Source organism: Psittacula echo (assembly GCF_963264785.1).
Source record: "Psittacula echo genome assembly, chromosome: 5".
Lineage (NCBI taxonomy): Eukaryota > Metazoa > Chordata > Aves > Psittaciformes > Psittacidae > Psittacula > Psittacula echo.
The window spans coordinates 83,996,754-84,023,687 of record NC_137739.1 but is presented as its reverse complement, the minus strand read 5'-3'; the positions used below and the strand labels follow the sequence as shown (position 1 = coordinate 84,023,687).

The 26,934-nt window shown below is 43.3% G+C and overlaps 1 protein-coding gene across 7 annotated transcripts in view; it reads left to right on the top strand.

The window, feature by feature from the left end:
• Window positions 1-26,934, top strand: part of AMBRA1 (autophagy and beclin 1 regulator 1) — a 133,426-nt gene that overhangs the window by 40,640 nt on the left and 65,852 nt on the right. For 4 of the 7 annotated variants that reach the window (XM_080617551.1, XM_080617548.1, XM_080617545.1 and 1 more), the window contains 3 exons: window positions 2,647-2,706; window positions 12,083-12,163; window positions 12,683-12,783. In XM_080617551.1, coding sequence (XP_080473677.1) covers window positions 2,647-2,706; window positions 12,083-12,163; window positions 12,683-12,783 — 242 coding nt within the window. Of the gene's footprint in view, window positions 1-2,646; window positions 2,707-12,079; window positions 12,164-12,682; window positions 12,784-26,934 lie in introns of all 7 variants that reach the window. The other 3 variants (XM_080617549.1, XM_080617547.1, XM_080617546.1) reach the window with 2 other exon arrangements.

Below are 26,934 nucleotides of genomic sequence, written 5' to 3'. Positions count from 1 at the left end.
TGTTTCCTGGAAGGAGAACAAATGACCTTTTGTGTCAAAGTGAGGAATGACTGCATCCAAACCTTAGGAGAGCACCGCTGTGAGCCACTGTATTTCTTTCTGAGTGGTTCTGACAAACTTACAAAGTCTGCTCTCCAGCATCTGCTTTTGGATTTCTAGTGATACCCAGTGTAATCCCAGCAACCAAATTTATTGCAGACCCTTTCCAATAAATGGTAGCAATGGCTTGCTTAGATGGCATGGAGACTGAAAGCTCAGGAATTTCGATTAAAATCCATCTTAGAAGGAAAGAGAATTTGATCTTTCTAGTCTGTGTTCAGTCACTGCCTTTTAGATATGGAATTTGCCCTGAGTACTTTTAAGTATTTTACTGATTTATTTCTACACACCTCTCCCCTCCCTCCCCTTTTGTGTATATTGTGATTAAAACCTAGCGTGATTCTGAGCATGGTCATAGAAGTAGTCTTCAGTGGTAGTGTATTAGGGAGGTGTGTTTGATGGGAACTGTGAACTCCTGTAAAATTTGGGCTTTTATATTGCTGCTGCCAGCAGAGGATGCTGTCAACTTTGCTACTATCATGATGTTCGTGTTCCTTTGCTGCAGTGCCCCATACTTGAGATGGCATGTTGTTGAAGCTCCACGTCCTTTGTGTCAGGGTGAAGTCCCTTTATGAAGGGCACTGGTAACACCAGCTATTCCCAGAAATGCAAGATATTAATCCCTTTCTCACTTTTTAAGTGGTGGTAGACTTTTTCTCTCTTAGAATGTTGTTCTGTGTAGCTGTCATTTCATGTTTCAGCAATTGAATATTCAGAAGTACAAGGTGAGTGAATGTCTTCCCCTCTCCTTGTGGCCTTGTTTAAGATGTAAATGAAGGGAGATAATGCAGAAGAATCACAGACCAGTAGCTTGTCCTAAGCAGCTTTGTGGTCTAGAAGAGGAGAAGTATGGTGGCTTTGTGAGGCAGGTGCTTCTCAAGCACCTTTATTTCCATTATTCCATTTTATTTGTCTGAGGTGGCTTGTTGTGCTGGGCAAATAAAAATAGTAAGTTCTTAATTCAGAGCATTGGGCAAAAGCCTGCAGAGAAGTGTGTTCCCCTGCAGATAATACTCACACAGTGAGAGCACCCAGTCAGGGAAGCAATTCAATCAGCTATGCTAAGGTTGTCTTTCATTTCATACTGGGCAAAAAGAAGTGTTGATTCCTTAACGTGCAGTGGCTGAATTCTTTGGTTGAATATTTCATATTGAATTCTGGTCTGTGCATTCAAGCCATTCTGCCTTTTCCCTTCTCTACTTCGTTATTTCTCCTGGCTGATGAGAGGGAGCTGCTGTGCGGGGGTCCTTAGAGCTGGAACTTCTCGTGACTCATTTGATTTCTTCTGCTGACACTTCACAATGAAATATCTCATACAAAATTCTTGCTTCTCTTTTTGGCTCCTCTATCCCCCCCTTTGCTTGCTCATATGAGCAGAGTCGTGTATTTCTTCATGTATTTCTTTTCCTGCCCTGATTTAGATGCTTTGGCTTCTCTGCTTCTCCAGATCTGATGTAGGACAGGGAGTTGCTCGTGTTTCTAGCTATCTGCAGCTCATGCTTTTCTCCTAGAATTCAGTGGGGCTTTTTTAATATAAAAGCCATGGCAAATTGCCTTGATGCTTTATCTTTCTAAACTGGTTAATGTAATTAATAAATATTCTCTCTTATTTTCCTAGAGATCAGGAGAAAGATATAAAGGGCATTAGACACCAGCTGGTTTTACTACACATGGAGCTCTGGGCAAGGAGAGAGCCCTGTGTGTGTGCCAGGGAGACTCTTGGCTCTCAGTCTTTTGTGGGGTTCTGAGGGCTTTTTCTCCTTTAAGATCCGTTTTATATCTTTTCAGCTTTGCTTACCTAATGCCCTAGTAAGGGGCATGAAAAACTTGCACTGTTGGTGTGCTTACGGCCTCTGAATTTAATCTAAAGCCTCTTCTCCTGTGTGCCAGTCTAATGATCTCATTTTCTGCATGCAGTTTCTCCAGAATCTCATTTGAATTAATTCACAAATACATTTAGCTTGTGATAGCAGTAGCAGTAGTGTTGGTCTAAGAATGTGAAGTAGGGTGGTTTTTATAGGCATTAGTAATATCCTTCTATTATACCAGCTTTAATGGACAGGGGAGGAGGAGGGAGACACAGCTATACCTGTGTTATCTGGTTTAATAAGATGTTATCTCTCTCCATGCGCTGCCTGTGTTTAACCTGTCACTGTTGTCATCTCACTGCTTGTTGAATACAACTGACAACTGTAAACTTAGTCATGTCTGCATGAAAGCATTTAATATGGTTTGTAGTGTATATACAGATTGTAATATTAGGTTATTAACAGATAGATTGATATGTGTGGGTTTTAAGGTTAGTTTTAGCAGAATCCTAAGCTAAAATGAAAAAGCTTCTGGTATTCTGGGGTAAGAATCTTTGAATGGAGAATGGTGTCATTTTAGTCTTCCAGCATAACTGGTAAAAATAGATTCTTTATAGAGAAATCATAGAGGCTGAAATTCCTCATTTCCAGGGATGTTTTCTGTGCTTTGTGTTTGTATCTCATAGAAAAATTAGATTTTTAGAGCTAAACTATCTTTTCTTTTGACTTCTTCAACAAGTTTGGCTGGGCCCCTTCTAGAGACTTCCCTTAGTCTAGAAGAGCTCAGATGCTGGAGACGGTGAGTGATGCTGCTAGCACTCCTCAGATGGCACAAACTGATTTTGTTTCATGTGTGATTCTAATGCTGTAACCATAATCAGAATGTGAAGGTGTTTGTGCAGATGAATTCTAGCCATCTATGTCCCTTTTTGCCTGCATCAAGTGTGGGAACAAATACAGGTTCATTTTATCTGTCAGACTGAAAAGCGTATGTATAGGACAGTGCACCAGCTTGCTGTCTGAAAGCCTTGCTCAGATCCTGCACTGCAGTTCTATAAAGGCTTTCCATCCAAGGCTAAAGGTGTGACTTTTCCTGAGTCCTCGTCTGCTTTTGAGGGTGGGCTGCCTGTTAAAATATAGATGTGAAGGAGCTTGGACGTTACACTCTTCTAATGTGTACAGCTTTTCTCCTTTCTCTCCTGTTTTTTTTCCTTCCTCCCAGGAGGGTCTGTTGCTGTCTCTGCTTTTTCAGTCTGATTCTATACCACTGTTTGCTAGAGATACAGAGCAATGGGAGCAGTAATCTGCAGAAATGCAATCAATTTACAAGGCTCCTGCTGTTTTCCCTTAGCTCAACAACTACTAAGAGCACATGGGTAGAACTCTTTGCACAGCCAGTCTTGGTCTTTATTGCCCTCCTTCCCAGCTGTTCACTGTGCACTCATGTATTTCAGAGTGTGTTTTATCCTTCCTGTTACAACCTTCAGTTTTTGCAAAAGAAACTTCTTCAAATAGGAGCCAGGTTTTCTTGGCAGGAGAAAGGAGAGATTGGAATGGCTAAAGGTTTTTCTGAGACTTTAAATAAGTATGGAGCTTTTGATCTGCAGCTCCTGAACAGCAAGACAAGTGCTGTCACTGGGGGGAGAGAAGCTCTATTGGGTTTGTATGGCAAGGTTTTGACAGCAGGGAGGCTACAGGGGTGGTTTCTGTAAGGTGCTGCTAGAAGCTTCCTCCATGTCCAATAGAACGAATGCCAGCTGACTCCAAGACAGACCTGCTGCTGGCCAAGGTCGTGCCCATCAGTGATGGTGGTAGTGCTTCTGGGATAATGTAATTTCAGAAGGGGAAAAAGTTAACACACGGAAGCAATTGCAGCTGGAGAGAGAGGAGTGAGAATATGTGAGGAAAAACAGCTCTGCAGACACCAAGGTTAGTGCAGAAGGAGGGCAGGAGGTGTTCGTGGCAATGGAGCAGAGGTTCCCCTGCAGCCTGTGATGCAGCCCATGGTGCGGCAGGCTGTGCCCTGGAGCCCATAGAGGTCCATGGTGTAGCATAGGGAAGTAGGGAAAGAGGTTTACTCTGTAGGGTGACTAGAACTTAAGCTGACATCTCAGGATGGATGGGATACCACGTGCTAAGTTCTGATAGGGCATAGTGAAGGTCTGTAAGAGATGACTTGATCAGTGGTAGCCTTTTGATGTAGCGGTAGAAAGGTACATATCCAAACCACAAGGTTCCTAAAAGCAATTAGGCTGGGTTTACTTTTTCTCCTTATCATCCTGATGTTTACATGTGAGGTTAACAGAAGATGTAGTAGGAGATGTGAGAATCTATATGGGCTCTCTCATGTCACTTAAATGTTGATGGAAATGGATTTTTAGGATTCATGACACATCAGTATACTGCAGAAAACCCAGCAGTTTCTTTCTGGAAGTCTTAGATGGGATATATTGTGATGTCTCTCTTATTTGAGCAATTTGTTATTTGAGTTCAGATAAAGATATTAAAACCAGGATTGTTATTTATTGTATGTAGCTGCCTTTATTGTTTGCTTCACAGAACCCCTTTGTGATTTTGATGCTGTTTCCTCTGCGTAAGTGGTTTTGATGAACATAGGCATTATGAAAGGTGACTTTCAAGGCAGATCTGAATTACATGGAACTTAGTGGTCACTTTGTTGTTTTTTCTCTTCCCTGTTACAGCTTTCTGGAGCACTTAGTGCTGGGATGTTGCTTCCAGAAACACAATGATTTATGTTAATTGTATTCATCATCTTAAATACAGTTGCAGGCTAAGAATGCTAACAAGTCCTGGATGAATGGGAATGATATTGAATCTACTCTTTGAACTTCATTTTTCAAGAATTAGTTAGTCTTAGCTTGGCTTGTGATCTACTCATAGTAGCCTGCAGCTTCATTTTCCCTATTCTTTTTATCTTTATCTTTTGTGACAGTCTTTTATATTCCCCTTATCTTGGACTTAATGTCTAATAATACTGCCTGGATGCAGTGACAGGCAGTGACTGTTTCCTTGCAGCAGTACTGCAGGATATTGCTAACCTCTCCAGCATAATGTTGTTTTACCATTAAGTCACATTCCAGCAAGGCAAGTGTCTTCACGGCAGGGCAGTGAAAGAATGAGCGCCTTTTGAAAGATGGCAGTTGCCAGAAAGGTTTACATCATATTCCATACTGTTGGTTGCTTGGGCTTGCAGAAACAGCTTTGATGTCAAGATGGTAGATCTGAGTTTTTCTGCTGCTTAGGAGCTCTGGTCATAGTTTTCCTTTTGCTTTTATTTTGTGCCTGTGAAACTCTTAGATTAGATCACCTCATAGGTGATGTCTGGAGTTCATGGGAGTGATTAGGAAGCAAGCTGTTCTTAGTTGCTGGCCATTCGGAGCAGGCAGTGGTTAGCATTCATCAAGCCTATAGGTTTAACAGATAAGCATTGTTTGTGCGGTTATGGTTTCATTTCTGTTTCCTTTGCAAGAGCAATAGCATAACAGTGCAGTATATTTAAGAAAAAAACCTTGTTGCTTATTTTTGACACTTTATTGCAGTATGATTCTATTGAGGCCTGATGGGGCAGCTGATGTTATGTTTGTGCTACAAACTGTGTTTAATGAGCACCGGTTGTGAAGTTTCCAAGTGATTAGAATTAGCCATAGCACTGTTTTCCTTGGCCAGGCTCATGTTTGGGTAGATGGTTGAAAATGGCTAATTAAAGGGGTCTCAAAGGAAGGGTACTTGTAGTGTTGGATGTCCTGTTTTGTTTTGTTAATAAAACACTGAATACAATGGTTTCCTTAATACTCATGTACCAAGTCTAGGTTGGGGAGTAGGGTTCCTCTGGCCTCTGTTTCTGTTTTCTAATGATTCACTATAGCTATAGAGTGTATCAGGCTTATTGTGAAACACATTATCAATTTGTGATCCCACCACACAGTGAGGTGATTAAAATGGAGACGACTGGATACTGTGCCTAGATCAGAGCGAGTGCTTCATCCTGGTTCCAAATCAGTCTTTCTCTGAAGCAATTAATCCTTGGCATTTAATGGGAAAGTGCTGCTGTTTCTCTTGACCAGGTGATAAATCCTCTCTTATGTGATGCTTCTCTGAAACACTTGATCTTCTGAAGTGCCATTTTTAATCTGGAAAATACATTTTCCCCTGAACAGTCCTGTGAGAGGTAATCAAGGCTGGGGGTTTGTTTCCCTCTGGTCAGGAGAGCCATTAGTAACTCAGCAGTCTGCTGCTTTATAGGAATTTTTAGCTGATAAATAGATGTAAGTTTTCCCTGGTGTTCCTTTGAAAAAAGTGCTGGCGAAAGACTGGCATTTTAGCCTTCAAAAGAACATAGGAAGATGGAAAGGCACCGTGCCTTGGGTGACTAACTTACCCATTACTGTATTAAGTAGCTGTGTTCAAAATCTATTCCTCTAGTTCCTGTCTCTCCAGCTGGACAGCATTGCTTTTTGCAGTTTCTCTTAATATTTTCAGTCATCAATTTTGTTTGGCTTCCAGTGTTACACTTGGGAAGCTCCTAATACATGCAGTGCCAAGAATGGCTTTTTGTGTAGCAGATACTTCTCTTTGCTTGAATTTTCTTGTTGTCTCCTCTCCTTCTGTTCTACCATAAGTACTTCTCTTTTGGTGACAGTCATAACCTTCAGAGATGGGTGGATAAATTTATACCTTTCATTTTTACCAGCTTATATATATTCCAAATCAGTGTTTTCATCGCTTTAATGTCTGTGGACGTCAATGCTTGTACCATTTTGAGAGATCAGTACTCCTGACTTGTGTGTTTGTATCTGCTCAGAGATAAGTCAGTTGTCTTGAATCTTTGCTCTGTTTTTAGGTGAGATACCCTTGTCCTTAGAGCCATAATTAGGGTGGTTCCCTTCTTCTGGGTTGAGTTTACAACTCTGAGTAAAGTGGATATACTGGATGGCACCTGTATTTTCCTATTAAGAGACTAGTTCTACTGATCCAGGAGATGTTATTCCAGCTACTCTATCTCTCTGTCAGAGGTACAGTCAACTTGCAGCGTGGTTTTTCCTGTTGCATTCTAGGATACCTGCATTTTGCTGAAATATTCAGAATGTTAAGGTTTTATTTGTGTTTTGTTTACCTCTATTTTGAGAGGCTTATTTCCTAGAAACACTCCTAGTTTTCCCTAACTTCATTTGTAGATGCTCAGGGCCTTGCAGGATCAGACAGAGGAAAAACTGAAGTTTTAACGTATTCTGGTGTTTGTTTCTCCTCTCAGGCGTAAGCCAGTAGTGAACTTTCTATCATGGTGTTCCCAGCACTGTTACATCCCTTACCCATCAGGATGGTGCTGGGAAGTGATTGACATGTTCTTGGAATCACCACCAAATGTAACATTCTACTCTTCACCTTTTTCTACTTCTATACACTTTGTATAACATAGCACACACTTTGTCTTGTAGTCCTGTGCAGCTCTTCTGAGTACTCCCTTCTCAGGATGTAAGTCATCTGTTTCCATCTACATCAGTGAAGTGAATTGCAAGATTTTAGGATCTGCTTCCTCCTTACCATGGTCAATGTAATATGACAACCTATAGGTACCCTCTTTAGAGAACCTGGGATCAGACTTGACCAACCTCTAAAGCCAAATAAGTTTGCATTTTCTGATAACCTCTTCTGAACTCTTGATACAATCTTTGTACTACTGCTCTTCTTGCTTTGTGCTACTCCTGCCCTCTGTGCTATCTCTTCTGAAGTAACCTCCTGCAGTGTTAAAAACTGACAGCAAGTAAGTGGAGATGCTGAAAGTTTGAAGTAATGAGAAATTGTTATTGTTGTGGGGTTTTTCTGTTACATCAAGGTGGTGCAACTGAATCCAGTTGCCAACCCTTAAGGGTGTTAGTAGTAGATGCCAGTTAACCAATTATTTAGCATTTCTACTGTATGTAAGTGTCCAAACTCTGCAGTAGAAATTGATTTAGTGTTCTAAATTGGATCACATGAAACACGATAAAATGCTGAAAATATGGAACAATTGGCTTGGTCTGATATAATTTGATTCTTATGAACTTGCCTGGCTCACTGATGCTGGCTCTATTAATTAAATGGCTTTTCAAAATGGTCATTGTTGACCTAATTCTGTTGGCAGTGTAGTCAGTGAGAGTTTTAATATTGACTACAATGGAAACAGTTAGACCAACAGATTGCATTAGAAATCCCATGCCGTGTGTTTAATTTCGCTTCCTGATACAACAGTCTCTAAATATTAAGGAGAATTCTTGCCAAGATAGAAAAGCGTAACACAGTGCTTTTCCTTTTCTGATAGTCTTGACTATCTTCTGTATCCACTCAGTTATTAATCACGGAATGGTTTGGGTTGGAAAGGACCTTAAAACTCCTCCAGTTCCAACCCCCTGCCATGGGCAGGGGCACCTTCCACTAGAGCAGCTTGCTCCAAGCCCCTGTGTCCAACCTGGCCTTGAACACTGCCAGGATGGGGCAGCCACAGCCTCTGTCAGCAACCTGTGCCAGCGTCTCAGCACTTGCACAGTGAACAACTTCTTCCTTTTATATAACCTAAATCTTTCCTATTTGAGTTTGAACCCATCACCAGATGAAAAAGACTGCCTTTTTCTCCAAACTTTGGGATGCAAAGTTTTGCATTTCCATCTCTGCTTTCAGACCTGGTGTTGCTACTCCATTATACTTAACATTGGTCAACCTTTCTCTCAACAAGCAAACGAAACAATAGCAGGAAAATCCAAGGAGATTTGACTCTCTTACCCAGTTTATCCTAAACTTTCATCCTTCTTACGCCCTATTAAATGTCCATAAATCTCCTAGATGTTTGGGAATTGCTTTCTTTTCCTGCTCCATTCTGTGTTAGTATTAATGCTGGTTTTCCCCTACCAACTCCTACTATCCATATCACTGTTTTGATTTGTCCCACGTGGTATCTGAACAAATTATGAATAACCTGAATTTTAAGGCAGACCTTTAGGTTGTTTTGACCATTTCTTGGTTCTTGCAGTTTTCCTCCTGAGACAAATTAGTCTGTTAATAATTACAGTGTTAAATCTCCCTTCTCACCTTACGTGCTGATTACTTCTGTTCTTTCCCCTGCATCGTATGCAATGAATTGCTTTGTTCCTTCATTATTACTTTTTTCACTGAAGAAGTTTCCCTGTGCTGTTCGTATTTGCTAGTGCACTTAAACCAAAGAGCATTGCAGGACACCTTTATAACCCTGTTACAGCGCTTGCTGTGGCACCTTTTTGTTTCATTCGCTTTTGCAAGGTTATCAAGTTGCTTTACAGAAGAGGCTTTTTTTTCATGTAGACACACGCACTCTGAGGGATCTACTTTTGGAGGTTATGTTAATTAAACTCTCCACTGCAAATCATTAGCTAATGAGTCTGTAGGTAGTTGATGCTAAATAGAAAGTGGAGCATTAGGTTTTCACCATTACTTCGGAGAACTTTGGGAACTTCTCCTTGCCGGAGCGCTTCCCGCTGGCACTGCAGTTGTGCTAACATCTGCTCTCCTCCCTATGTCAGCAGGCTGTATGTGGGACAGAAATAACGCAAAGTGCCACCCATCTTCGCTGCTCTTTCCTTTTTAGAAGGTGCAGAAATAATCTTCAGCTGGTACCAGTGTAATATCAGCTGTTCTGGCTGCTCAGCACTAGACCCTTAAAAACACCCTTGCATGTAGCGGAGCATGGGAGTTTAGATCAAAATGACTGTAAATCAGTGATTCAGAGTAATGTTTAGTAATACACTCCCCTGTGCTAAAGAGGAGTAGCTTACACTTTCATGGCTGTAAATAGGAATTCTCCAAGGGTAGTCACTGTTTCTCGTTCCTAATTCTGCTGTTTGAGTTATAGGGCAGCGGCAGTTGGAGTGTGGGGTTTATTTAAGCTTTGTTTTTAAAGGGGATATTAAAAATAGATTTCTGCCTCTTGAATTAGTAAAGGCTGTGTCTGACATGGTGAAAACTGAAGAAAAGTCTCTATTTTTTCCGTTTTAGGCTTTTTGTACTGGCAGAGGGTTGTATGCACAGTGAATGGGGCAGTACAGACAGGAGTTCCTGCATCAGAAAGGCTTGTTGCTTAGAAAATTGGTCCTAAAATGTTTTTGTGGATGCTGAAAGCATTGTTAATGGTGTTTTTAAGAACTTGAACAGTTAATTTCTTTATGTCTCTTGATTTGGACTGTACGATACTTTGCTCCTTTCTTTTCTTTTGTTTGGTGGAGCTAATTCCTCATTCCTTTTGAACCCTGCTGCAGAGATCCTTTTCAGCTGGAGATTCTGCAGGGTGCAGTCCTGCTGTGGTTCCTCCTGCTGGGATTTTTCCCTTTCAAAAGCATCTTGTAACTGTAGTAACTGTCCAAAGCAAATGCAAACCCTGAAAAACACTTTGCTGTTTTTCTCCCAGGGCTGCATATCAGCTTCATCTAAACTGTTACATGGGCTCTTAAAAAGTGTATTTCTTGTCTGACTTTCACTAGCTCTTACTTTGTGTGGCAAGATGACACTCCTTTTCCCTTTGGCCTTCTCTCTTTAGCAGGAAAAGTTGGTATGTCAGCACTGGAGCTTGCAAGATTCCTTCTGTTATTGATCCGCATCTTAATAGGCTGAAGGCCTCTGATAAAAGAACAGCAGCAGCTTTTACTTGGCTAATTTCAGGAACCCTGCAGTGGTTACAGGGAAACCTCAGGGTGATGCACGGCTTTGGCTGCCAACTGCAAATGCTGTGTCCACAGCGGGAGGAGAAATGGAAGCTTTGAGCTTGGATTTAGATTTGGTTTAGGTGAAAGAGCTTGGAATGCTACCGAGCTTTGCAGAACCACCTCTGCTTTTGTGTTCTTGATTCCTCAAGTGTGTGGGAAACAGCCACGTAATGGACTTTCTTCTGAGCCCACGTTTCTTGCTCACTGATTTAAAAAAGCAAAACAAAAAAGAAGAGTTGTAAAATGCACAGCTTGCTGGAGCCAGTTGGGAATGGGCTGCTAGTGTGTTGCATAAGGAATATTCCATTTCCTAGCGATTCCAAGGCTCTGCGAGTAATATTCTCCTCACAGCTGGAGGGGAAGGAGACGAGCAGGGCTGCAGTTCCAGATGGGGACCTGGGATCTAGGGAGAACAGACTTGCTACTTGTGCAAGGTCATGCAGAGAGTAGATTTCTGAATGGAGAATAAAGCGCTGCAGAGGTCTGTTTAGAGCTCCAGAGTCACTAATGGAGTCTCATTATTTTCCTTGCAGTTTTAGTGCTGTATAATTACAGCTCCTCTTGTGACCTATGAATGCAACATCAGGGATTCTGTTTGCTGGGGGCTCTGGAGGTGCTCCACTTTGGCCTCCTGCTTGTTGTAGGGGTGTTACTGTCAAAACCAGACTGGGCCAGCCACGGCTCTGTCTAGCTCCTGTCTTGAGACTTCCAAGGATGACAGCTCCGCAGCCTCTCTGGATAACCTGATCAGTGTTGCACTGCTCTCCTGAGAAGAAGACTTTCATGTGTCTGCTCTAGGACAATAGATACTAGACCCTTTCCCCTCATTCCCAAGGCCCACACATCTATGGTGAAACAGAATGAGAGTGTTTTGAGGAAGTACAGTTTTATTTGATACCACTTGACATTTCTGATTTCACTGGAAAAGCTTGCAAAAGATGAGATTATCTTAAACACTGATGGCACTTTAAGCTGGACCTTGAGGGAAGGAGCACAAAAGGATAGTCTGCAGGTTATGCTCTTTTGCCTGCGCTTTGGAAATGAAAAAGGGAAACTTAATAGAGCCCTTTGACTAGCAGAAAGTTCTCATCAGGACTGAGGTGTGCTTGCTTTTGCTCCCCCAGTCCACATTCTGAGGGTTCTCATTCATTTACTCAGGTGCTGACATTGATTTGTTGACTGTGTTTTTGTTGATACTTTTGAGACATTGTCATACAACGAAGAAACTGGACATGAGGCAATCCCTATGTAAAACTGTCAGTAGTCTCTGATACAGTGAGTTGTGTGAATTTGGAACGTTACAAACGTGACTTACACAAGAGAGCCATCAAATCTCAGTAGCATACTCAGGATGGCAAGGTGAAGTTGTTGGTTTTCTCTTTTCTTGGAGAATACTTTATGACACAGTATTTTTAATGTATTTTTAATTTCTCTTTGCTTTTGCTGAAGGGACAATGGAGACCGATCCAGGCACCGAGCTCCTCGGAATGCCCGCATGTCTGCACCGTCGCTGGGGCGCTTTGTCCCAAGGTAAGGCTTGTACATATCAAAGGGTGTGGAAGTCTTGGAGATACCCATTGCAGTACAGCTTTCAAATGGATTCCTTTTCTTACACGGAGCTGCTGTATTCTTAGTTTGTGATTGTGATTGGGTGCTAGTATGATCAGTTAGTATAAACATGTGACATTGGAAGGAAGCGTGGTCTTCTTGCTTCTTACCTGCAGGTTGGGGCTATGGTGTGAAGGCAGAAGGAGGAGAAAAGAATCTGGAGATTTTCAGCAGTGTGTTGATTTGAGATTAGGAAGCTATTGTGGGAGGTAAAGGACTTGGTTAATGCTGATCTTCACAGCCACATTGATCAAAGGAGGATGTAATCTGTAGCTTGCTTTCTGTTTGAAGCAGTGAAGTGGTTGGCTAAGCAGAGGAGTCCAGTCTTCCCCCTACTATAGTCTGCTGGAATGTTTCCTCAATGTAATTGCAGTTTTTGTCTAGAGCTGTAGTTCACTGGGATGTCTTTCTCTGTGTAAGCTCACTCTCTTTGTTTTGCAGACGCTTCTTGCTGCCAGAGTACTTGCCTTACGCTGGGATTTTCCATGAACGGGGACAACCTGGCTTGGCCACCCATTCCTCTGTCAACAGGGTTTTGGCAGGTAATGACATTTCTTCGGTTGCAGTAGTCATGTATATTAGTGGTGTTTTGTTGTGAATCTGAGCAGAGGAAAATTGATGAGGAAAAGTCTAATTCCAACTTTTAAGGTACTATTTATGTTGCCTGAAACAAGAGAAAGGATTGTTGGAGCAATTCGGTAAGCTGTCATTCAAGTGCTTGGGCATTACAGATACTACGCTTCAAGTACATGTTAGGTGTATGGGAGTTTCTGCATGAACTGGGGAGGGGTGCTGTTAACAATTCTCCCTTTGTTTAACTTCCTCCCCTATCCCTACATGTCTTTTTCTTAACAAGCTGACAGACTAATGATCAGCTTGCTGCAGGTCCCTCTAATTGAATTATAGGGTGCCTTGTTCGTGTTCCGGCTGGCAAGACGCACACAAGGCAACGCAGGATTCGATTAGGATCTTAATAGGTGCATATTAAAAACCTCAGCTGCCACCACGTACAGCACACAGGCACTTCAGGGAGCCTGAAAGTGCAGGCGGAGGTGGGAAGGGAGGTGGGGAAGCGGGGGAATACGGCACTGTGGCAGTTCATGAGTGAGATGGTTGGAGATGACACAGGTCTTAAGGGTAGGTCTTTTTCGGCTGTGTCTGGGTTGCTCTGTAATTAACCCCAATGCAGGGGTTAATCATCTTGGAACTTGTGGGAGAATGAGGGATGATGGATGGACAGGTAGGTTGGGATGTGATTCTCTTCCTTCCTATAGGTTAATCCCAGGATCACCAGGGAAAGGAATGCTGTGTTTCTTGAGAGGCTGCATGATCCTTTTCCTTACCCTAAGGCACGACCAACTATGCCTAAACCATTTTGGACAGGAATCATATAACCTGTTCTTTAGAGTCTTCACTGGAGTTTTCCTGACCATTTTGGGGTGGAACTGTTGTTGGTTTTGCATGGCTCATTTAGTATGGCAGTGATCTTTGTTGGATGGGACTTTGAGTAATCCGGTCTAGTGGATAGTGTATCTGCCCATGGCAGAAGGGATGGAACCAGATGATCTTTAAGGTCTCTTCCAACACAAACCATTCTATGATCCTATGATTTCTGGCATCTCTCTGGACATCTTGATTTGGGTACATGGTTCATAGACCTTAGACTCATAGAATAGTTAGGGTTGGAAAGGACCTTAAGATCATCCAGTTCCAACACCCCTACCATGGGCAGGGACTCCTCACACTAAACCATGTCACCCAAGGCTCTGTCCAACCTGGCCTTGAACACCACCAGGGTTGGAGCATTCACAACTTCCCTGGGCAACCCATTCCAGTGCCTCACCACCCTCTCAGTAAAGAATTTCTTCCTTAGATCCAGTCTAAGCTTCCCCTGTTTAAGTTTGAACCCGTTACCCCTTGTCCTATCACTACAGTCCCTAATGAAGAGTCCCTCTCCAGCATCCTTACAGGCCCCCTTCAGATACTGGAAGGCTGCTCTGAGGTCTCCACGCAGCCTTCTCTTCTCCAGGCTGAACAGCCCCAACTTTCTCAGCCTGTCTTCATACAGGAGGTGCTCCAGTCCCTGACCATCCTCATGGCCTCCTCTGGACTTGTTCCAACAGTTCCATGTCCTTTTTATGTTGAGGACACCAGAACTGCACACAATGCTCCAAGTGAGGTCTCACGAGAGCAGAGTAGAGGGGCAGGATCACCTCCTTTGACCTGCTGGTCACACTCCTTTTGATGCAGCCCAGGATATGGTTGGCTTTCTGGGCTGCGAGTGCACGCTGCCAGCTCATGTTCGTTTTCTCATCAAGCAGCACCCTCAAGTCCTTCTCTGCAGGGCTGCTGTGAATCTCTTGCTGTTGCAAGGCTAGCCTCCAAACCCCCTCTGCTTTTTTCCCTTCAGAAAGAGTGGAGCTAGGCTGTAGCTTTAGCTGACGCACATACTTTCCCATGCTTGCTGCCTGTGTGGGCTTTGGCTGTTGGCACGTGGAAACAGCACACTGGCAGATAATTACTTGCTGCCAGGCAACACTGCAGAGTTCTAGTGTGGCCCTGCTTTGCTGGAGACACCTGCTTTCAGCCTTCCTCCAGCCCTCCTCGCAGTTTGCCGGTTCCTTAGCGGCTGGGAAACAGCCTGGCTTCTTCTCCTTGCACGTTTTAGGGAATTCGAGCCCCAAAATGCATGTGCTCGTTTGTTGTGTATATGCCAAGATGAGCAAAAAGAAGGCAGAAATTACAAACACAGGAGTTTCAAAAAGCAAGATCCATCTTTTTGTATGGTGCTGTGCTGAGCCTACTTAAGGCAAGTTTTGTTGGCTCCTGCAGTGTTGTGGAACCTGAAGTGGTTGGTAATCCACGGTAAAGGTTTTTATTGACTTAGATATAAAATTCTAATGCAGCAGCTGCTTGAGATACGTTGCTTTAATATTCTGTTTAAGTCTGTACTAAACTTTCGCTTTCAAAATGTTTCTTACCTTTGTGCTCAAACACATTTGGACTTGATGATCTCAAAGGCCTTTTCCAACCTAGTTGTTTCTGTGAATTCTGTGTTCATGTGTTGGAGACACCAGGAGAATTGAAGTTGAATTAGGTGAGGCGTGAAAGATGAAAACTAGGAAGTGAGGTTGCAATTGTGGAATAGTCAGAGAATTTCTCGTGTGCATTGTGTTGGTCAGCAGCATTGTCATAGTATGCTTTCCTTTTTAGTTAGCCTGTGGCAGAGCTTGTAGTAGCTCTTCACTATCATAGTGAAAAACCTCTGCTCAAGCTCAAAAGTACTTTAACCCTGGTCTGGTAGTTATGGGTGAGGTTGCCAGCCTCAGCTGAAGGAAAAAAATCAATCATTTATCTTCCTGTTAACACAGGCTAATCTGAGCTTGAGTGCCTTAAATTGCTTCATCCTACTGTGTATGCAGACTGTCATTTCTGAATTACGTTTAAATGCATAAATGCCAAATGTGTTTCTTATGCAACCTCTACAGCATTTGAGAAAAGATGCCAAACCCCCCCTTGTATTCCTAACCTGAGAGCTTTCTAAAAATGGACAATAGACTTCTGTGGACAAGGATGAGTGAGAGCTGTTGTTTGGGAAAATGCACCCCATTCCCCTTATGCTCCTGCCACACTTATTCCCGTATGCGGAGAGGAAATCAAAGCAACAGACGGAGATCTTATGGATGTGTGAATAACTTTGGTGTGCTGACTGAATTTCTTAATGTCAAAGCTCATGCTGTCAGGTTCTGTCCATGTTTACTTCCAGCCCTCTGTTTCATAGGAACAGCTTTCTGTTGTTCAAGTATCGTTCTCATGGAAGTGTTACAGACAGTAGCTCCATACTAGGAAAGGCTGCCTTGTGAATAAATTCTTCGAGCAGCATGATTTAATGAACCACTAAAAATTACAGGTTATCTAAGCAGAGGTTAATCCAGCAACACAGTGGGTTTGGCAGAATGACTCTGACGTGCCGGGGAGGGCTTAGGTCAGGATTAGAGAGCCCTCTGTGCTGGTCAGGGGTTGGTGGCCATCCCTGCACCAAGGCACTTCCATGCGAAGTATAGGAAAGGTGTCAACAGATGGGTAGAGTAGGTGGGAGTTCAGGGAGAGAATGAAGCAATACTAGTCAACATGACAGACAGAGATATCTCCATGCCAGCAGCCTGATTTGCATGTAGGACTGGAACAACAACGAGTCCCAGTATTGCCTTCCCGCCTGACTCCTTATCTACTGGTGCAGTTTAGTGCAATCAGCTGGTATGATAACGCTGCATCACTGTGCTTCCTGGCACCCAGTAAAACACCATGTGAAAATATATTACATCAACATTGTTACCTTTAGCATTCAAACTTGTAATCACACCAAAAAGTGTTGGTAGTTTGACAAGTTATATTTTCCCGTAAAGTCGATGTTGATTGGCAGTAATTACACTGTCCTCCTTTAATCCTGTATTAACAGAATCTTATATCAGCTTTTTCATTATTTTGTCTGGAATCAATGTCAGGCTGACAAGACTGACATGTCTCATCCTAGCTCAACCTTTTAAAATACTGGTATAACACTAGCATATTTTTAAGTCTTCCACATTCGCCTTTTATTTCAAGACTCATCAAAGAACCTGAGAGTTCATTTGGCAGCTCTTCCAAGGCTCTTGGTAGTGTGGGCTGTAAGCTGCCCTCTGGACCCTCCTCTCCTTGGTGAACAGCCGTGAGTGATGGGGTGGTTGTCAGCAAGGAAACATCCATACAGGGAAAAATGCTTGAAGTGATTGTTTGCTAAAGCGATGGCGAAAGTGGTAAGTAGAGTTTGGCTTCTCACTCGGTAGAACCGGCCAACTGCATGTGGCAATGCAAGTGGAATACCACATCTTGGGGCCATTTCAGCCTGCTAGTCTCATGGGTTGTTTTTTGTCCTTTTGTGCTTCCCTGGAGATACCAAAGAGCTGTTTGTGGGATCAGGTTACACCTTTTGTAACAGGAGTTAGTATTCCTGGATCCAAGGAACGCACAGTCAGTGCTGTATTCACCAACTCCTACTGCCTTTGTTTTTCTTTCAGCTGAATATTTCTGACCACTGTTTTAGTTTGAGGGTTTTTTGTTGGTGGGGTTTGGGTTGGGTTTTGGTGGGGTTTTTTGTTGGGGTTGGGGTTTGCTTGTTTTGGTTTTGTCGTAACTTTCTCTTTGTCCTAAGTCACATTGTGAGGAGGACACTGCTCAGCGATTTGAGGGGCCAAGTCATGGATATTTTTTGGCATCTGGTAATAGAGAGATGTACATTTTTAATATCTGTTTAAAAATCAGTAAATACTTAAAAATTCCATTGCCATTGAAGTGCTTGTGACCTCTCATTTGCCAACATGAACTTTTCCTTTAGGCTTTATAGTAATTGACTCTTTCAGAATGGACAGAGACATGCAGATGGAATAATGGAGTGAAGAGGGCTCTAGTTTCAGTTCGGTGGAAGCTCGGAGGAGGAAAAAAACCCAATGTTTGCCAAGGATCTCTGAAGGAGGCTTTAAAAATTGACACAGATGCCAGTTTGATGATATTCCTGTTACTCAGCAGGAGATCTGCGAATGAAAGGTTACTGGTTCGTGATAGTTACCTAGCTTTGTGAAATGCTTCTCTCCCACCTTGTTTAAATAGGCATCTATTCAGTTATGTGCATCTCAACAAACAAAATAGTTTCCCTTACATGAACACAGATAGTGTTTGTTCTGGCTTTGCTAACAGACTTTGTTGGGTTGCATTTAAACAGATAGAGTTGCTCGGGGTCCTCCACCTCATGCACCTCATGTGGAGATCAAGACTCAGCATGGCTTGAGGGCTGAGTGATTCAACACTCTACATTAACAGGTTTTGAGTGATTTCATTGCTGTTTCAGGGTAATAGATTCAGACCAGAGACTGAACACTTACTTGTATTCAAAGAAAGAGCTTGCTATTACAGATTTTTTCCATAGCCCACACCTGTTCAGACTATGGCCTGCTACAAGAGTAATAATGATGCAGCATTGGATATCTCTGCTGGAGCTGCCAAACAAAGCTGTCTGTAGCCTTGTTACACTGGGGTAAGGCTCCAGATGAAGTGCTGAGGCTATAGGTGAAGCGTAAAGTCAATTGATAGCCTGCCTTTAATTGGAATCTAGGATTTCAAAGTGTAATGTTCAGCTGCTGCTGCTTGCCCCAAATCACATAAGCTACCCCATTCCTCAAAGCTTGGCTCCCTGGGAGAATTCTGGGTCATGCGTCTTCAAGTGAATTTCTATACTTCATCCTGATACTGCTAACACATAATTGTTAGAGCATGTGAGGCTTCATCACAATGAAAATTAGCTAAGACTTTTAGACCTCATTCTTTAGACCTCACAGCAGCCTTCCAATATCTTAACCTATAGGGATGCTGGGGAGGGACTCTTCATTAGGGACTGTAGTAACAGGACAAGGGGTAACGGGTTAAAACTTAAACAGGGGAAGTTTAGATTGGCTATAAGGAGGAAGTTCTTTACTGTGAGGGTGGTGAGGCACTGGAATGGGTTGCCCAGAGAAGTTGTGAATCATAGAATCGTAGAATACTTAGGGTTGGAAAGGACCTTAAGATCATCCAGTTCCAACCCCCCTGCCATGGCCAGGGACACCTCACTCTAAACCATGTCACCCAAGGCCTCATCCAACCTGGCCTTGAACACTGCCAAGGATGGAGCATTCACAACCTTCCTGGGCAACCCATTCCAGTGCCTCACCACCCTCACAGTAAAGAATTTCTTCCTTATATCCAATCTAAACTTCCCCTGTTTAAGTTTGAACCCGTTACCCCTTGTCCTATCACTACAGTCCCTAATGAAGAGTCCCTCCCCAGCATCCTTATAGCCCCCCTTCAGATACTGGAAGGCTGCTCTGAGGTCTCCACGCAGCCTTCTCTTCTCCAGGCTGAACAGCCCCAACTTTCTCAGCCTATCTTCATATGAGAGGTGCTCCAGTCCCTGATCATCCTCGTGGCCTCCTCTGTACTTGTTCCAACAGTTCCATGTCCTTTTTATGTTGAGGACACCAGAACTGCACACAATGCTCCAAGTGAGGTCTCACGAGAGCAGAGTAGAGGGGCAGGATCACCTCCTTTGCCCTGCTGGTCACGCTCCTCTTGATGCAGCCCAGGATACGGTTGCTTTCTGGGCTGCGAGCGCACACTGAAGCCGGCTCATGTTCATTTTCTCATGGACCAACACCCCCAAGTCCTTTCCTGCAGGGCTGCTCTGAATCTCTTCTCTGCCCAACCTGTAGCTGTGCCTGGGATTGCTCCGACCCAGGTGTAGGACCTTGCACTTGGCGTGGTTGAACTTCATAAGGCTCCATCCCTAGTGGTGTTCAAGGCCAGGTTGGACAGAGCCTTGGGTGACATGGTTTAGTGTGAGGTGTCCCTGCCCATGGCAGGGAGGTTGGAACTGGATGATCTTAAGGTCCTTTCCAACCCTAAGTATTCTGTGATTCTATGATTCTAAGATGGTGGATAAATGTCCTTCTACTGTGACAGAAGGATTTATATGAGCATGTGGTGATAATTCTCCAAGTAAGAATTAGGGTGATGACCTCTCAGCAGTCAAATTTTCCAACCAGACCAACTAGCCAGGGTGCCTCCTGGTGCAAGTTCCCAATCTGCTGACCGCTCTAGCTGTGTTTAGGGCTAATGTTCAAATACAGATGACAAGCTCTAACCTACAGCCAGTTAAAATGGATGTTGAGGAACCTGTGAGACACAGGATTGGATAGGGTTTTGGTTGCTGCTGTAACTAGTATTAGCCCACTAACCTTTCACTTCTGCTCTAGTGATGAAAGTGATCATGGTAAGAGGCTGCTGTTGTTGCCTTGGAAACCATGTTGCAGGCAGATTCTCCAGTTCCTCTGGCATTGCAGGTGTGATTGCCTCCCATGGCTCAAGTCTTCTTGACCTAATCCTGTTCTGCTGTGTATATGTCAGTGAGCTGTGAATTCTGTTCTGAGATGCCTCCCTCCTCTGAATGTGCAGTGATGCACAACTGTACAGAGTGGGACTAAGATGATCTGAGAGCTCCAGAAGGCCAGCAGAGGTTGATGGGGAAAACACATCCCTGTTATCTCTAATCTTTAGCATCCTGATCTAATCTTGCTTTTCAGAATAGACAGATCTGTAGAGGAGCATAGCCAAAGGAAGTAGCCATGTGGCTTTCTGTGCAGTGTGTTTCTGTTACAAGTTTGAGTACCGCTTAATAGGGAAAGATGCAAACCTTTGAGTAACCTCATTCTCTGGTCTTTCTGTGATCTACGTCAGTGGGCACTAAGTGACATAAGACGCTTAAAATACACCCCAGGTTCTTCTGCAAAATTGGGAGCTATATAGATATCTGTCACCTTCATCACAGACTTGAGAACTGTTGATAATTTCTGTGAGAGTGCAGCCTTTCATGCAAAAATGTAAGGAAGAGGCTGAAGTGCTGAATTGCAAATGCAGGAGCTCATTACAGTAGGAGTGGAAAAGTGTGCCTTTATGGAGCTGGTGAGCGGTGTCCTCAGAGTTGTTGATTTATTTAACGTGGTACTTCAGTTTCTGAAGATACTAGGATTCTGGAAAACTTTAACTGTGTGACATCCTCTTATTAAGTGTTCCCTTATAAACTTGCTTCCTGTGTTCTAATAATACATTTGCAGCTCGTGAGCTTTCATGAAGGTTAACTGCTGGTCCTCTGCTCTCATCTGCCTTTGCATCTCCAACTACTGCTTTCCTAGAGCAGCTTTTGACTGTGAGTTTTTAATGGTGCTGCTTGATCATAGTGGAGTATCTCACAAATAAAATCTCCTGATAGCTTGGTGTTGTGTATGGGTTGGGTGGAGGCAGAATAAAGTCTCATGCTGTGATCTAATCTTAACAATCCATTGTTGACTTGACTTCATGGATTCTGGAGCTGTGGCTACAGGGTTATACCACATCACGACTGTGGTCAGAAGGTGAACGTCTTGACAAACGTTCTTCAAACGAAATCCTTCTCCCAGAAGGTAGAAATCAATTTGTTAAAGCTTAAAAAAAACCAAGCCTAGAAACCAGCTTGTAATACATTACTTCCTGTGGCTACAGGAGATTGGAGAGCTGATCCACAGATGCTGCATTCTCCCTAGCAGGTCCATCTTTGTTCAGTCATTTTCACTGCATTGCAAGACACCAGTGAGGGTTTATTCCCCACTTTTGTGCTTTAATTGGCAATCCAGCTCCCCTTTTCTCATGCTGTAATCCGTATCATCCTGTAGCATTGTACCTTGACACTATGAAGGCTGATAGGTAGTTGATGTCATTAACATTTGAATAACCCCCAGGCCATCTCTTCTGAAATACTAGTGCTGTGCAGAGACCCCACGGAAGTTCCCAAGCTGGTGGCATTGGTTTTGATGCAGGTTAATGCTCCTCTGAGCTAAATGGGTTTAGTTCTCCTGTCTGACTAGCTGTCTCCTGAAAGAGAATGGTACGTAGTGTTGAAAGCCATTGACATATGCATTTGTGATGGAAAAGGTTGTGTGTTGTTTCCAGTTAGCCTTTCCTTCCCATCCAGAGTAGCAAATTCCACAATGAGAATCCTTGGGGTTAATCATCCTCATTTTGATGTCGGCTCCTGCTGTACACTGTTGCATACAAAAAGCATAAGACAGCTAGAGAGCATCGGAGTACTTTGTGTGCTGGAATGGAAGAACATTAATCTGGCTGTCTGCTTACAGTCCCCTGCTTGCTTTATGCCTCTGTTCGCTTGCTGCTTCTGTTTAGCAGCAGAGGTGCTCTGCAGGCACAAACACTTCTCTGTTGTCAGCTGTGAACAGATCCAATTTGAATTCTTTGGTTGGGACATTAAGAGTACAAAGCACTAAAGACTGAAGGCCAGACAGAATGAACTTGCATCAGGACCCTTATGAGATGCTGTCCACTATTTGATTCCTGAGACTGGAGTACCCTAAAGGCTTGATTGACTCCAAAACCAGTTCAATTTCTAAAAGAAACTTGTAATAATATTTAGTGAATCAATGTCTTTATATGAAAAGAGCTCAGTCTTCACCCAGAGAACTGCAGGTGGTCCAAAAGTATCTTAAATATTGCACGGTAAAGGTGAACTTGAGTCAAAATTGTTTTAGTGCTTTAAAGCCAGCTCATGCTCATTCGTTTTTGTTCTTGTCTTTATGCTTTTGCAGCTCAAGCCATAGTTCATCTCAATCTGCTATGCCTGGGAATGTGCTAATTGCGAAGGGATGCGAGTTAACTGGAAATAAAAATCCACAGCTATGTGCTCTATGTGGGGGTATTTGCACTGTAATTGTTGGGGCATCTGACTAAGCTGCCTGTATAGTTAGCAGAGAAAAAGAAGCTTCTGGTGTGGTTCATCACCTGAAGTGAGCTGAATGTAGGTGCTCTGAATCTGCTCTGCTGCTGCCCATCTGTCTGTCACTAATTATATAGGGAGCTTTGGAAAAGTACCTTCTCTGTGGATACCTTGGATGCCTAAAATTAGGCAGGTTGCATCCTGCCCTGACAGCTGAAAGGATGAAATGTAGAAGAGGAGCCTGAGCAGAAGGGATGAAATGAAAGCAGCAAAGGTGGTATAAGAAACTAAGAAAGCACACTTAAGTCTCCAGCAGCCTGCTGTAATTCACCCTGCTCAGAGCAGGGGGTGGACTAGAGCATCTTCAGAGGTCCTCTCCATCCTTGATCTCCAGTGAGTCTCTGAATTGTGTGAGTGCACAGAACAGTGATGATTGGGTTCAGCATAGGTGAGAATGGAGTTTGTTTTAGCTGGAGCTGGATTAAACACTGTATTTCAGCAGTAGTTAAAGGTGTTTCTGATTGCAGGTATTGGCATTGTTTGCTAAGCCTGTTGTAAAACCTTGTGATGGCTGTTACTGCAGAGAACCTCTGGCTCTTAGGGTTTATGTAAGAGAACAAATGTTACTGGATAATGCTTTGTTACTAGCTTTCTATGAGGATGCATATTTTGTGCCAAGAGTCTTTCAGTTCCTTTTGGTAAACTGAACCAATAGCTGAGAACCCTTCAGTCACCTACTTATGCAGCATAAGTGTTCATGGGAGGAGTTGGTTTGGATTAGCGGCTGTATGTTATGAGCATAATTTACAACTTTATTTGCAAGTGAGATTAGAATGAGGTCAACTGCTCTGGTCAGAGTGAGTGCAGAGCACTTTGTTTTACAGGATATGCTTGATGAGGTCTGAGGTGTCAGGGGATGTTTTGGCTAGTATCTGGAAATGTGACTGCACTCAAATTAGCAGTAGTTGGAAAGATCTGCATGTACTCAAGCGAGCCAGACACTTGTCTGTGACTGGCTGCGTTTCAGGAGCTGTGGAGATGTCTGCAGTACTTTGTCCTTGGGTATGCTGCCCCATGAGAGAAGTTTGTTAGAGAAATGTGTATGGCTTTGTCTTCTGTATTAGAAAGCCCTATTAAGGGTTAAGAGGTCCCAAATACAGAGCTTTGAAATGCTAATTACACTTTTACCAACTTGTCTCCCAGGGGAGAGGATGGTGCAATCACAGGGTTATTGTAACCGGCCCTGCTACATAAGCTTCCATGTGTATTTGTGGAAGAGAATTCAAATGGGAACAGAGCGGTACTCAAAGCCTTGAATTAGGCTGAAACTTTAAGGAAGATTTTTGAACAGTTCAAGGAAGCAGGAATGGAATGATTCTGGGTCAGAGGCAAGGTATGTTTCAGAGAAGCCATGTGTTAAGCACTCTTCAGACCCTAGAGTTCAGTGTTACCAGTCTATTGCTGCTGGCCTGTCAAAGAATCTGGTGTTTGGGATCAATTTGTAGACGTGGAGTGTGACAGTGGCAATCTCAATCTGTGTATATTGGAGGGCAGACCTTTCCTGCAGGTGCTTCATTCCCAGTGATGATCCAAGCAATGGTACATTGTGGGTAAGTGAATATTATTACAGCCCAGAGATTGGATACCTTGGGATAAGTAACGTGCATCCCATTTGCAGTTTGTGAAGGCTTGTTTTAGGCAAAGTAGTGATTCTGAAAGTGTCTTTGGGGAATTGCACATGAAGCAAGGGAACATGAATTCCTGTCATGATGACATAGCTCTGAGATGTTAAACAGGCAGTAGTACCAGGGAGTATGAAATGGCGGTTATCTTTGTATATGATCTTATTAAAACCATTCCAGATGGTGTGCAAATCTTGTGTCTGCATTTCAGAAGGGCTAAAAGTAGCTGAAGGAACAATCAGCAGAGGAAAACTTCAGCTATAGAATGACATAAGCTTAATGTACTTAGCTAATCAAAGAGGTAGTAAGTAGTCATTGTTACTTGACTGGTCTGGATATATCTGTGGGGGTAAGATTTCTGATAGAGCATCCTTTAATTCAGTAGACTAAAGGCATAGAAAGAGACAGAAACTGATGTCAGACCAGTTTAGACTGGAAAGGAATGGCAGATATTTGGGTGGTGGTTTTAGGGGTTGTTTTTATTATTCTGCTTCTTGAAGTACTGTTTCATGAAGTTCACCATTTACTTTATGGTAGCTGATGGTGGAAAAAGGTGGGGTTTTTCCAGTACATGGAGTGTTTAAACTAGCAAAACTGTTGCCTGGGCTTAAGTGGAAGTTTATGAGCATAGTATTGGTCCAACAGTTCCTGGTATATTTACCAGAGTCTTAACGGGACGTCTTTAATGGTCCCACTTCAGGAGAGATCCCGCTAGGCATTTGCATCATGTCACAAGCTGTATTCTGTTCCAGTGCTGCATGTTAGAAGGAAGCCCTGAATCTGAGAAAGCTTCTCTATTGGATTTGCTAATGCAGGCTGTCCCAGTAAGCCCTTCTTCGTATTGGTGGCTGAGATGCTAAAGCTGGCTTGGAGATTCAGAAAGTCATTGGAGAGAGATGATGTTCTTAAAAGTGAAGAGTGCAGGCTGATTCCTTTTGTGTGCATTGTTCTGATGATGAATTTCTAGATATCATTCTATCAGAAGGGATAAGGCTTTGCAGAAGTGCTCATCGTCTTGTGGGCGTTGAGGGCCCCTTGGGGACCTGTCTCTTTGTGGGTGGTAAAGCTCACTTAGCCATAAAAGTATTTTCCCACAGCTTCCTGCCTCCTTCTTAAAGGGGGAAAAGATAATACAAGAGTTACCCACGCTGCAGAGCACGGAGGGGAGGCAGGACCTGTGCGATCTGCTGCACAGAGGGGTAGGAATTCTCTCTGGCCTGCCACGTTTGGCTGTCATCTTCGAAGAGAATAGTCGTGATTTTTGCTTAGTGTTTGACATGGGTGGGAAAAGAAACCCAACACCATAAAGCAAACCCTGAGCCGGATTTGCTACACCCAATATAGAATATCTTCATCGATGTTTTTATAGCCACCCTGGCATAAAGATGGAGGAAGCTCTTGCTATGGCAACGCAGTTGTATAAGGGACGTGATAGGGATGCTGTGTGCTGTTCTCCAGCTCCCTTTCCCAGGTAGATAGGATTGTACTATTGGATCCTTCTGCTGGCTACTCTAGAGATGTTTTTTATAATTGAGCACTAATGTAGCACTGTTATCACTTAATGTACACAAATTGAAGGTTGTTGCTAGCTATTAGATTCTGCAGTGATAATTTTCCCTTCACTCAGTATTGTGACCTGAGCTTGCTCTGTTGGTTTTGTGCTTCTGGCCTGCTGGTTTTCCTTGATGATGGGGGAAGAGGTATGGAATGTATTCTAAGGTCAGTCACAACCTGCCTGCATCTTCGGATGCCAGTTTTGGCTTGTGGGTTTGCTCATCCCAGATGAGTTTACCTTGCCTGTGGTTTACCTTAATGTGAGTCACACTGAGAAATTGCCCTCTCTGTATGGAGTTTTAGAACATTCCCTTGATAAGGGCAGAGCCTAGGAAAATAAATGTAGGATGTGGACTTTTTCCAAAACATAAAAGCTGCGTTTGTCAGTGTTTTTGAGGTATTAAACATGTGGAGAGTGCATGAGACAGGTTCTTACACAAAACCAAGCAGAGGATCCAAACAGTACTTGTGCAGTAACCACACAGGCCCTAGTCTAGATTGAGAGCACAATATAAACTCATACCAGCTTTTAAACTTGTTTCCAAATGCAAACATAAGTAGATGCAGTCAGCAGATTTTGTACGCTAACAAATATAAGCAGGAACCAAGGGTGGACATGTACTTCATATACCTATTTTCCTTCCCAGCCTGTTTGTTGTTTTAGATTAGTATACCAGCACCTCTGGAGTGGGGCAGAAAAGGGAATGGTTTCCAGTGTCTGCAGGAACTTGGAGAGTTGGTTTTGAACTAAGCAGGAGTTGCAAGTGAGTGCTACTGAAGGAAGCTGTATTTTGCTTTCTTGAATAGGAGGTTGACACACTCTCCTGCTGAGCTCAGTGTGGGCTGTAATCCAGCAACCCTGGCACAAAAGAGTTGTTATGTTTCTGAGAGTTCAAAATCAGCGGGAGCCGTGAGCCAGCTTCTGTGAATGTAATTGCTCTGGGCTCTTAAGTCGTGCTGAGTTCCCTGCTAGCCTGGCTTCTGAGTCCAGCTCTTGCTAAGCTGGGAACCAGGTTTGCACCTCTTGCTTCAAGCGCTGCCTGAAACCAACCTACATCTCTTGCTTCGAGCGCTGCTTGAAGCCAACCTACCATTTCAGCTGTATCAAGCTGCTTCAACCCACCTGA